This window comes from Rhea pennata, chromosome 13 (genome assembly GCF_028389875.1).
Source record: "Rhea pennata isolate bPtePen1 chromosome 13, bPtePen1.pri, whole genome shotgun sequence".
Classification (NCBI taxonomy): Eukaryota; Metazoa; Chordata; class Aves; order Rheiformes; family Rheidae; genus Rhea; species Rhea pennata.
The window spans coordinates 2902699-2915575 of record NC_084675.1 but is presented as its reverse complement, the minus strand read 5'-3'; the positions used below and the strand labels follow the sequence as shown (position 1 = coordinate 2915575).

The window sequence follows — 12877 nt, the reverse complement described above, 5'->3', positions numbered from 1 at the left end:
TGGGTTGAGGGATGCATTTGACCACTAAACCTGCTGCAGCATTGTTCATTGCCTGAACATCTGCCAAAACTGTGCGGTGGCTTCCCACTGGCAGAGCTCCCCATTTCATACTCCGGTCATCTCAAAAGCAAGATGAGGGACAAATTGTTGGACATTACTGCTCTGTGGACTGAGAAGTGAGTTATTTCCCTCTGCTTCTATTTGCAGCGATGTTCATATGTTGCTCTGCTTCCTCTCTAAACTTGTACAGCAGCTCTTTGCCCTTCAGGGGTACCAATTTACCTCTTCCACTCCCAAAATTAATACTCACTAATTAATACTAATAAATCATATTTTAAAAGCACCAGAATACTTTGCAAAGCCTACCTCGATGAGATCAAGCTCTTGTGTCACTTGGATAGTCTGGAGAACTGCTCTAGGCCAACATAAATTTTACCCTAAATATTAATGATATTAAATAATTTCTCATTCCCTCCAGAGGAGCAAATTATTCTACAAGCATGGGGAGCTTGGGACCTTTGGGCATCTCCTCTTCAATTCTGTCTTTCCCATCCTCAAACGGCACACTGTTAAACAAAATGAAAATCAAGCAGGAAAAGACAAGAAAACACTTATTCCTAAAGAGCCTTCATGTAGGAACATCATCCTCATGTAGGAACATCAGCTGGCTCAAAGCTATCCCATCCCCTAACCTTGCCTCTTCAATAAGGCCACGTGAAGAACATTACTAGGAGTCAGCAGGATGCAGATTAAGAAGTTTGCCTACCTGTCTTTGTCTCCCTACAATGCTTCCCAAACTCCTTGCTGCGTGCTAAATCCTCCTGCTGTACAAACAAGCCTTCAGATAACAGTATTGACCCTTTTCATCACAATGCGCAGCATCAGACTTGCCAGAGGCACAGAACTAATATTGACAACTCTCAGAAAACTGCAACCACAGCCTATGTATGGTGTGGAAAAGACATCAGTTGCTAGAGCAATCACCACAAGATTCCGCGTGAAGATGTAGCTACACCGGTATTACTGGCCACAGGCCTTGGAGCAGCGTGTGCTTATCTTAAGAACACAGCAGGACAAACTGTGCCCATTCATTTTTCACTACACTTGCTCTTTCAGGTAGATGTCTCCCAAAGCCCTCTGCAGCATGCTGACCTCCTGCTGAGTTAAGGACATCTAGAACTGAGCGCCTCCGCGCCAGGCTGGCTCCCTGCCACACGCACTTCCTCTCCTAGACTCGCAGCTGGATGGCATGCAGGCAAGTATCCTCAGGGACAGCACAGCTGCAAGGCTTGAAAATATAGAGAATTTGAGAATGCCTCTTCTCCTCCGGTCCAGGAGGAGTGGGGCACACAAGTGGCAGCCACATGGGAAAAAGAAAAGTCTTCTCTGGTTCTATTTGTTCTTGTAGCGTTTTCTACCATAATAAAGCCCCTACCATTGAGTAGGTTGGCTAAACTACTTTTTCTATGTCCTTCCTTGCCTTTTTCCTAATGTTCTGTGCGCATCTGCCTCCAAAGTTTCCCAGGGAGAAAAAGCATAGCCAGCCAGTCCTCCTGCAGTAACTAACAGCACCATGCAATGCCAAGGTGCAACTAGCTCACAATCTCACAGCTACAGTCTAGAACAGACCTCCTCATGTAGCAGGGCAGAGGCTGTAATCAGTATGCATCAGGTTAAGAAAAATAGTGACTTTAGAAAACGCTCAGCTCTCTCACTGGGTGTCCAACATGGCACACACTAAACTGATTTCAGTTTTCAAAGGTGGCAACCTTCCCTCAGATATCAGACTCACTCCGAGTCCTTCAAATAATAAGTCAAAAATATAGACTTTCACTTTTATCACTTGTGGAGCAAACCCATGATCGTGCAGCAATCAAGCAGAACCGAGCAATTGATCAGAAACTAACACCTAGAGAGGCCACCTCAGCAGAGAGATGAGGGCTCTCACCCTCAAAGCCAACACGCATTTCACTAAATGGCCCAATGTTAAAGGATAAAAAAACAGCCTCCAGCCTACAAGAGGATAACCTTCACTATGGGGAAAGAGTTCCCCCTGTTCTAGATCCCAGTGCCTCTCCATTGAAATCAGGACAGTTCCTCAAAACCCATGCCACATCCCCTTTCTGAATCCAGCCCTGCAGTTTCATATTCCACTGAAGCACCAATCTCTTGGGACCTGCAATCTCACCTTGTTCTCCTCAGGGGTGAAAAGTATGCGGAAAGTTGAGGGCATGCCAGGTGCTACCTTATGACACACATCATTGGGGCTGATCAGCTTGAAGTAAGGAGAACTCTCCAAGACTACCTTCACCAGTCGAGGAATCTGCAGAAAACATGAAATGGTTATTATGCAGCTCATGTAGAACAAAGGGAAACGATTTGTCCATGCCCAGAAGACACCCTTCTTCCTTAACCACTTTTCCAAAGCACTTTTAGCCCCATAGCTATATGCACACAATACACAAGGATGGACTTGGCATCCATCCTGCCCTACAGGACAGTTCTAGGCCAGGGGTTGAGGGCAATGCGCTGCTGTAAGGAAATTCCCGTCAGGTAGGACACCGGCAATATGGCAATATACTTCCTGAATCAGATCATCCACTCGTTCAGCAAGCCCAGAGTGCCTGCAGACAGCTTGCTGCTGCCTGCACACAGATGTGGACATATCTCTAGATTGGGAATGTATTATCTGAAGCCAAGGCAGTATTCATTACACTGGGGTAAGGAAGAAATTTCACTTCTCGGGTACTGGGTTTCAAGTGGGGTAGTCAAGCTGACGTACTACAGGGACAGGTAGACAGATCGGCAGGAGGAGAACACAGACATTGTGGCTTTGCTGGGAATACAAACAAGCTGAGGGAGAAGAGCAAAAGGAGGGATACAGGAAAGCAAAGAGACAACCCAGGAAACAGGAAGGGAGCTTGCTGAGAGATCCTAAAGGAGAGTCTGTAAAGAAGAAAGGGAGGCTGACCCAGAAGATGAGAACAGTCAACTTGCCAAAGTGATGGAAAGCCATACTACCATTACCTCCTACCCCCCAGGCTCTGCCTATCAATTAGGGCATTTTCTGCTTTGAGATACACGACCAGCACTGATTGTGTGGTTTCATTATTAAAAGCCAGTCTCAGCTCTCCAGCGGCTCTTGCTGCCTGGTGATCGTAGCCAGGCAGCTGTTAGTGCAGGCAAACCAGATTTCTGGGTATTCCTCTCAACACCCAGGAACCCCTGCAGGCACCTTGCAGCAAGTTCTGCCCTTCAAGATACTAAAGAAAAAAAAAGAACAACAACAAAAAAGGAACAAGAACCAAACAACAGTTTTGTCATACCCAGATATCAACTCCAGAGAACCAAATCTCATCAGGAAAGTCTCAAACAGGCAGTTTTAACTGACATACATTGATAAATAACAAATCCATGTGAGACCTGAGAAAAACGGGGAGATTCAGGCTACACCACACGCAGCCACCTGGTAACCTACGGCAGTCCTGAACTCACTGAAAGCCCTTTGCTCTTAACACCCCGAGGTAGCGAGTTCCAGGAGTAACTTCACATTGCACACAAGTGTCTTGGTTGCTGAGACTCCTCGAAGGCCAGCACACGTGCCATCCCATCAAAACCTTCAGCAAAAGCCACTCAAAATTTCCTTCAGAGTGAGAAGGGAGAAGGAGTGATCTGAAGACAGAAAAACAATCTTCCAACACACAAATAAGAGCAACAAGTACAGAATGAATCACTTCTGTATTTAAATGGCTACATAGCCTCCATCTGGAATACACTCTGCTGTTAGCTGGATTTATGTAGAGCAGACAAGCTCAGACTGCTGTGCAATGTAAGTATGATTCAAAGGAAATCTGGGAAACCTGTGAGAAAACTTTATGGAGCAGTAGAGTACTGTCAATCTCCACGACACTACCACAAGTCAAAAAACTAAAATGCAATAACCATTCCTAGAATTATCAGCCCTGTGTACAAAAACACTCCAAGGTTCTTCCTTAGGGCCAATCTTGCCTTTACACCAGTGCTGTCCCATGGCTGAGGTCTTACTAGCACAGAAAACTAATTCATTTGTGGAGGTGGGGGCAGAGGGACGCAATTCATACATTGTCTCCCCCTTGTAGAACAGGTGAATCCCAAGGTACAGCTGTACAAGTTTGTTTTTCTTACTGGAAGTGGCAGAAATGTTGATGCAGATGTTCCTTTCCACTTGAGGAAGCATAAATAGAACAAAATAACTGTTTGCCTGTTGGCTGGTACTCAAAGACAAATATTTTGAAGTGCTGCATGGATAATGGAGTGCCTGAGAGCCAAAGGATTTCGTAGAAAGGGAGCCAAGAAGCATAAGAGAAACTGAGGCATGTTTGGTTGGGAAAGAGCATACCAGTAGAGTGTCCCAGATCACAGTGCAGAGTTCAGGAAAGATATCCCTTGGGAATATACACTGCATCTTTTTAATATGCCCCTGCTAAGCCTCACTCAAGTAGTACACCCCAAGAATAACTAAGGGGCTGCACCCATATCCTTCCTTGCCAAAGAGTTTTCCATTTTCAACCACACTCCTGTGAAAAACTCCATTATCTCAGGCTATTCTTGACTTCTCCTGTTTCTCTTTTGCCTGCAATACCCCCTGACAACTTTGTCCATCTATTTTTACCCTCACCTGTACACTTCTCCCTCAGTTCCCCTAGAGTCTTCCCTTCATGCACAAATCTTGCATCCAATTGCCCATATGCTTTTTCATTACAGAACAGAATCTGATTACTTTTTACACCCTTCTTGTTCTTTCATGCTGACCTTTCTCCACTTCCAGTATGCTTACTGCTACATGTCAAGCAAAACTCTTGGGCGTGCAATACTCTCTCTCAGAGCACTTTCTAACTCAGCTCCTTTCCTCCCTCCTGTCTCTTCCCACCAGCTTGCTCTTGGCACATGCCTCATTTGAGCAAATGTTTCCCCCGCTGAAATTCAAAAGGTCTCAATTTTCCTCTTTAAGCTGGAACAAAATTGCTGACATTTTTCAACTTTTCCCTTCTGAACTTTCTTGGGAAATCTCAAAATGATCGCAAAGTTATTTCAAGTAAAGGCAGAGACCTTCAGGAATACAACACTCTGGATGGCTGTGGCTCTCTGATGGGAAGGCAAAGAGCCATATTGTCTTAGAGAAGCCTCAGACAGAACTGAATTAACCTTAGCAGGGGTGAAAAGTGGAACCTAAAAGACCTCCCATTGCTTCTGCTAAATCAGTCTGTTTTCACAGCTCATGCAAATCACCTTTTCTGGAGAGATAATGCCACTAATTCTAACTTACTTCAGCATAGAGAAGAATCAGGCCCTGTACCAGCCAGTAGTGAGTGACAAGTGACAACATACAGAGGCAGCATACAAACCGTATAGTGTCAGCTCACCTACTGAGTTGTGGTTTTGAGCCATTTCCTGGCCCAGAGTGTCTGTGGACCAGTCTGTCAACACAAGGAACAGCTCCAGGAGAGAGAGAGCGAGCACCTTTTCTCAGCAAAGACTTCTGTATTCTCCCCCAGCTCAGTGATGCTGCTAGAGGCTGCTAAAGAAGCTGAGAGGCAGGGATGTCCTGCCAGAAATGTAGATTAACTGAGCCTTCCTGACACAGTACATGCTTGTGCGGTAGGGCATGATGAAGGCAGAAAGTCTGCAGCTCTCAACATTCCCATCAGCGCAGGGCTTTCAAGGGGAAGGGTGCTGAGCAGGAAAAGCCCCTTTGTGTTAGTTCCCATCAATGCATGGTAAAAATCAGAGATAAGAATCAGCTGAGTTAGAAAATAATCAGATAAGAATCCCCTCAACAACATGGAAGGACTTCCACTCTCTTGCAAAAGAAAGATAGCGAAATACAGTATTCTGATGTGCTGCACCGCATGAACATGCTACACCACATGAATTACGCTGCTCTCCTCCTCCAGTACGATGCTAAACTTGTATCTCAGCACTCACCTTGTCGTTGTTCCTCAGAATCAGTGGCACTTCATAGGTCTCACAAGGGATGTAGTTCTGAAATACCACCTCTGACGGGAAAGGCTGAAACAAGCTCTGTTCCAGGTCAAGTGCTGAGAACTGGAAATGCAAGACAGAGTAGTGAGGTTTAGCTGCTGGAAGGATGATCCACGAACAAGAATCCAGTGAGGTGCGGTCTCTTGGTGCATCAGCTCACCCTAAGTAAACCACAGTTCACCTGTGTTCAGAGCTGATCAAGAGCTACCAGACCACACTAAGAAGGCTCAAGCTAAGCAGCAGTTTTGGCAGGCATCTCTCTGGAAAGAGAATCAGAATTTATTTCAAACTCAGCTCTGTGCTAAGGCAGCTCCAAAACACTTATAGAAGAGCCATGAGTACTCACAGAGCAACTGAAGTGCAAGAACATCTTTGGGTATCAACAGAATCAAACTGGGAAAGAGTTTACTCTGAAACAGGTGCCTAATATCTTTTCTTGAATATAAAGCCTGGAGATCAGCAGAGAACATTACTACAAAAGGGAAGGCCAAAAGGTAAGTAACACAGTAGCTCAGGAAAAAAAAAAAAAAAAAAAAAAAAAGAGATGAATGCTTATGAAGTTCAGCTCTTATCTCCGCATTACTGGCTAACTCAAGGCAGACTAGGTTTGGTATCTCTTTTCTCAATGAACTTTAAATTGGAGGGAGGAATGCTTTATTTTGTTTGATTATGGTTGCTTTATTTAATACTGCTGCAGAAACACATCTGAAAACATACACAAACACAGAGAGCAATGAGTTGCAGGACAAAGCTGAGAAAATTCCTTCTGCTTTTCTTCTTTTCCAGCTGCAGCATTCCCACAATACACACGAGCAGCTCTCATATGCCAGGACCCATAGAAATCCTAGTTGTGCTGAAGTCAGTGACTGCAGCACACTGCTGGTTATCTGTGCACACATCTTGTGTACCTGCCTGCAGCAATTGTTAACCAACTTGTTACAAGTCTCTTGCAGGTGATTTTCTGCTCAGTAGTCTACCTCAGCAATTTTCCCCTTTGGACTACGTATTACATATTGAGCAGTTCTTTAAGAAAAGCAGCTTTAAACATTCATCCCCTTAAACATTCATCTAACTAAAGCACATCCATTCACTCTGCCAGGGGTGTTTTCCCTTGTATGTCTTACAGGGCCCTGTAGCCTGCAGATCTAACACCCTTTAATGGTTCCAACACATTATTCTAGCCTACAGCATCAATGAAGTTGTGGCTTTGAAAAAACCTTGAATAATTATCTCATGGCCTACAGACCTCTTTCTTCAAAGGCCTATGTTGCCACCAGTGAGAGGGAAGCTTATGACCCTAAGCATTTAATAGCAACTACAAAGTAAGAAAGAGCAGCTATTTCAGAGGAAAGATAGGAGAACAGCAAGGTAAGCCCCTGTGCTCTGTCCCATCCTCCCATTCCAACACTGTCCTTTAGCAATAATAGTGAAACTCCAGTAAAACTCATCGATTTCAGCAGAGTTTTTTTTTTTTTTTTTTTTTTTAATACCAGCTTAACACAGGTCAGGGCTGTCCCTTTGGCTTCTCAGCTTGGTGGGAGTTCTACCTCTCCCCCAGCACAAGGCAGGAAGACCACCACCACCATCAGGAGTTTGAAGGGACAACAGGGCCTGGTCAGCGAGGTATTCAAAGAAACTATAGGTAAGACCGTCACATGCATACACTCTAAATGTCACAAACAGCAAGGAAAAGGGCAGGAAAGTGCTACCTTTTGATGAGAGGTTTCACTCATGTCTAGAAGTTGGATAATCCGGGGCCGCCTCATTTCGTGAGTGCTGGCCAGCCTCTGCTCTGTGGTAAGAGACATCTCCTTCAAGAAGGCAGAGGGAGTCAGCTGAAACACAAAATACCACCAGCAAGAGCTTTAAAAATGCCTATGTTAAGAAAGGCTTTTCTTGTTGAAGAGCCACTGATGAATAATTTGTGATCAGAGCCACTAGGATAGTCCTGGAAGTCCTAAGTTACCTGCTGAAATATTTAACGTCAGTAAATTAATTATATAGAGCAGAATACACACGCTCTAACGGAGTGCCACTATCCTATTAGTCTCCTTCATGATTTGATGTGACATGAATGGAGATTACTGCTCTTTGGGCATTTGTTTCCTCTTATAGCATTGCTGGATTGAGCTAGTGACCTTTGGGGTAGGAGGAGGAACAGGGGGGTGGCATTGTGAGAAATCCCCTAACTCCAACTTTACACAATGCTCATAACCAAAACGTGTGTGGAAACGTCACTGCCGGGTGAGTCAGAGGAAAGCAAAAGAACAGTGTTGTGCCAAGGATGAGGTGGAGAGGAATGAGTCCAAGGTTTAGTCATCTCATTTTAATAAGCGCTTGTTTTCTCTCTGGTTTGGCCTTTCAGACCCCTTCAGAGAAGTCTACAGGCATGTCTCCTTGACAGAGGCTTTGTTTGGCTCACCTCCAATCAAGCAAGCTCCAGTCAGGAAAGGGGGCAGGTGGGCATGGGGAAGAGGGATTGTCCTGGTTCCATCGTTTGCAGGGCTGAATTTGGGCTCAGCACAGTACACGAGGAAAAAGAATGACTGGTTTGGAGCCCATTCTACCTTGGACCTTGCTCCCTCCATCTTAAGACTGTCTGAGCAGCCCACCACATACCCCGCCACCTAGAGATACGATCAGAGCAGCACCGGCAAATGGCTACATGACAAGATGTTACTGCCCACACAGCAGATGGGATGGAAGGGAGCATGTGTTCATGTTTCAGCTATTCCAGTGCAACGTCCAGCATGTTAGCTTAATTTGCCTGTGTCTGAAACTGAAGCCAGGACCATGAACTTTCCCTTAAGCAGCACATAATCCATCCCCCACTACACAAGAGTAGCCACCTCCAACAGAAACATGGCAGCAACCAGATGGAGAGGTGGCATCTAGCTTCATGGTGCTGCTAGACAACATGAGGGGAAAGGCAGAGGAGGGACACACTGGGGATCGCCAGCCCTAACACAGTTCCTGATGAACACGACAAACAAGCACTTACAGTTACAGACTTCTCTGCCTCTTTGACCAGCTTTGGATTACGAGGTGCCACCGCTTTGCTCTGGAATCCATCAGGTATCTTGGAGGACCCCATCAACTGATGGAGGTTGCTAGTGGCCATCTCTCCAGTGGTCAGCTTTCCTGGAATGAGCAGCAATGGGACTTTCAAAATCCAGCAGGGAATTCAAACTGCAAGGTCTCAGTACCAACAGACACATGCCAAGAATCAGATTTACACTGTCACTAGATCATGATGCAGATCAAAGGATAATAATGCTGAGTCTTCACAGTCATGTTTCCCATGTATTTGGCATCAGAGTAAACAACAGAGGAGCCCAAAGTCCCCTTTAAATGTCAGCATTTGAGCCTCCAGACCAGATACTCCTCTGGAGCTGGGACAAGTTGGAATAATGACCTCAAAGTTAGCAAGGTTACAGTGCAGAAACGCCCATTAGAAGATAGTCATCTCCCCAGTAACTCACCTTATCCACAGCTCACCCAAATGCTCCCCCATGTGAGTGCTAGCCAAGGGCTGCCACTGAAAAGAGGCAGTGTTCAGGGGACTACTCATACGTCTCAGGTGTCAGCCAGTGAGCCCAGAAAATCACTCCGAGCTGTTACTGACGCAAAGCTCAGTGAGTGCACAACTCTTCTGCACAGATACAAATCATCCCACATAAAACAGAGGAAGGCACACAAAGTCAAAGGCCAGTGGTACTGGTGTGGTCCTAACAGAGATGGAAGAACAAGGAGATAATTTCTGACTTAAGTGGAAGAGTACAGGAAGATTTGGCACACACTTAGCTACCCCCATCAGTAAAATTGTCTGCTCTCCTCTTACCTGTGCTTGCAGCTGGAAAGAAAACCTAGCATCTGTTCCCAATAGGTTCATACTGTTTAAAGCCCCCACATTCCTGATATGGGTGACTGAGAAGCACGCCCTCTCTGAACTGCACAGGCAATCTGCAGTCTTAACAGGCTTTCATTTTGTTGCAGATCTAAAAGGGTCTGCTCACAGTGCACACAGAGCATGCCTCCGTCTCCATATAGTGGCATCCTTCAATAGTTGGGGACTAAGACACACCTGCTTCACAATTAGACCATATTTAAATGGCAGAGTTAAGCTTCACAGGAGTTAAAACCCCAGGAGACATTCCCTGAGCTGAAACAGAATCAAATAAGCCTTTTGCTGTGGGGGCAGTCCCACAAGCTCTCCAAGTTCACTACGACCACACCAGGAGCCCGTTTACACTTCTCATCCACCCTCACCCCTGCTATGCACCATGAGTCCTGCCCTGTCTTTCCCTTCCAGCTCTGCCTCTCACCTAACCCTTCACCGAGGCAATACAGCTTGCTGAGCTGGGAAGAGACTATTTGTTTACTGGGTTGGTTTTAAAGCTGAACCAGCTTGTGGAAGAGTCAGAGCTAGCACAAAGGGCAGCGGCAGGAGTTCCTGTGCCAGCAACCACTGTCCAATTCAAACCTTTGAGGGATCAAAGCAACGCAGCCCAAAGGATAAGACAACCTTTGATTACTTGGCAGCTTTGTCAGTCAGCCCCAATAAGCAGCCAAATCCTCATCAATGAGCAGTTAGACTTGTCCTAGCTAGCAGTTTTTGAAAGCCAGGTTACCTCTCCCAGCCCAAGATACAGGCTTTGAGGTTTCTGGGAAGACCATTAAATTTGGAGTCTCATTTACTGGGATTGGTTGAGATAAAATCACTATGACTATCCAAACTGCCCTTCTTACATTTAAAAAGCTTTTGGGTAGGAGCAGAATACAGTAAATGCCACTTAGCCATTTCTTTTTGTGAAAAATAAAGAGCTGACCTGATACAGCTTTGTGTCTGACCCTAAGTGCTCAGGGTATCACAAATGGCCTTGAACCTGGGGATCACGGCAGTTCTGAGTATTAACAAAATCAGGCCACTTTGCAAACCAAGTTTCCACCCTCTGAGCAAGGAATTTTGTGATGCTTCTAACTAATGGAGCATAGAGACCGAGTTCAATATTCCGATTAGGAATTATAGTCTCCCAAGGCTAATTTGGTTGTTGTAAGTTACAAAAATTATCCAGCAAATATGATTCCTTCCAGGCATGAAATTACCACACTGCCTAAGAGCATTTCTCCATGGAGAAGCAGGGCCCTGATTTTCACTTATTAACACCCAAATTCAAGGCTCCCAACAGCATCACAGAGGCTATCACAGTAGAAATAGAAGGATGAAACCATCAGAAGAGGAACACAAGCAATTAGCTCAAATATAAATGCAACACATGCAAAAGCAGGACCATCTTCAAGATTTTTTCCTAATGGCAGTTCTCCTCCGGTTCTCCTCATTTAGAAGAGGTGTGCGCCATCCAGTTCCTCTTCTGACCACCCCCCTTGCCTATCTTGCACTGAGATGTCACGAAGCAGGTATGCAGAAAAGAACAGGAACGGACAACTCCAGAGAGTGGGTCTCGAGTGCTGGCACACTCAAAGATAAATGTGCGCAGCATTTACTGAGCGTTAGTTTGGACCAGAATTCTTTCTCCTCCTGGCTAACTGGAGCAAGAAAAAGCTGGATTTACCCATTATTTTCTGGGATCTGATGGATTACTGATCTCTAGAACTCCGCTTTACCCTAGAATTCTCATATCCTGATATCCAGTTAAAAAAATATATATATACACATATCAGGGAGAAGATTCCCCCCTCCTGCTACCAGCTGTTCCGCACCTTCTTTTCTGTTTGGGCTTGCCGTACAACAGGTAGAAAGCACAAAAGACATCTATGCAAAACAATCATTCCCTTCCCCTCACATTTTACCCATATCCTCCAAGAAAGGAAATCAGTTCAATCCTTTAGTCCTCATTTATAGCTGTGGTGTCTGTTTGTGGTCCAGGGCTCTTTACAGTGTTAGGAAAGGGCAAACATAGGACTTGGATAGTCTTTTACTCAAGAAGCACAAGTTATTTCCTTCTGTTCCTGTGTGAGTAAATGCAGTGTAGCAGAGCACTATCCTACAGACACCACAACATGCTACAGCACTACTGAAAACTTAAAGCTGGAAATTATTTTTAAGAGAAACCTTCTAGAAATGGTACAGCATTAATCTGGATTTCAGCAGTTTATTACTGGGTCTGGAGAATAACTGGATTATTTGTTTCAATTTTTTAACTGTAATTTCACTTCACTTGAGATTAATCCTGTTCATCATGTCCACAATGCTTATTTCTCTGGTGTTTCCCCACCTCCACTCCCCATCCTTTTGCAACAGCTTCTCCTGCCCTCTAGCTCTGCATAAGACACGTTCAAAGCCCCAGGGCTCCACCTTTCCTCCTGCTTCCTAGGGCTCCTCCTCCCAGCTGGAAGGAGAGGGAGTAAAACTAAGATCAACTACATCTCCCTGTAGAGAAAGGGCAAAACAGGACAAACAGCAAATGCAATACAGCGCATCTCCAGTCTACTGCTCTCATTGGGGGGGGGGCTCTTCCCCCAATCCACCTCAGATAGCCCTCCAGCCCCCCCAAAAAAATATAAGGATGGATTGCAACTCCCCTTCTGCTTCAGGCTCAGGGCATGTGCAGCTCTGACCTCCGCTTTGCATTCAGAGCACAAATGCCCTGAGCCTGGGCAGAGGAACTCACTGTGCATACGCTGGCTCAAGATAATGGAGAAGAGCTAGACAAGCAATGAAGAAAACTGCCTAGAGTTGGAGCAGAAGCTCCTGACATGCCTCAGAAAGTCCAGGATGCATGAGAGCAGTAAGGGCAGAGCAGTAGGTAACAGGCACCCAATCTTTGGCCTTCTCCCTAAAGCTCTCCTTTACTCCAACATCTACAGCTAAGCCAGACATCTCTGCCATTACCCC

General features: G+C 45.4%; 1 protein-coding gene across 1 annotated transcript in view; it reads right to left on the bottom strand.

The window, feature by feature from the left end:
* Positions 1 to 9142, bottom strand: part of HYDIN (HYDIN axonemal central pair apparatus protein) — a 164826-nt gene extending 155684 nt beyond the window's left edge. The window contains exons 1-4 of the mRNA XM_062586846.1: positions 9023 to 9142; positions 7731 to 7856; positions 5965 to 6084; positions 2189 to 2323 (exon numbers count right to left, since the gene is read on the bottom strand). Of these exons, the coding sequence (XP_062442830.1) occupies positions 2189 to 2323; positions 5965 to 6084; positions 7731 to 7856; positions 9023 to 9142 (501 nt within the window). The remainder of the gene's footprint in view (positions 1 to 2188; positions 2324 to 5964; positions 6085 to 7730; positions 7857 to 9022) is intronic.
* Positions 9143 to 12877: the final 3735 nt, after the last annotated feature.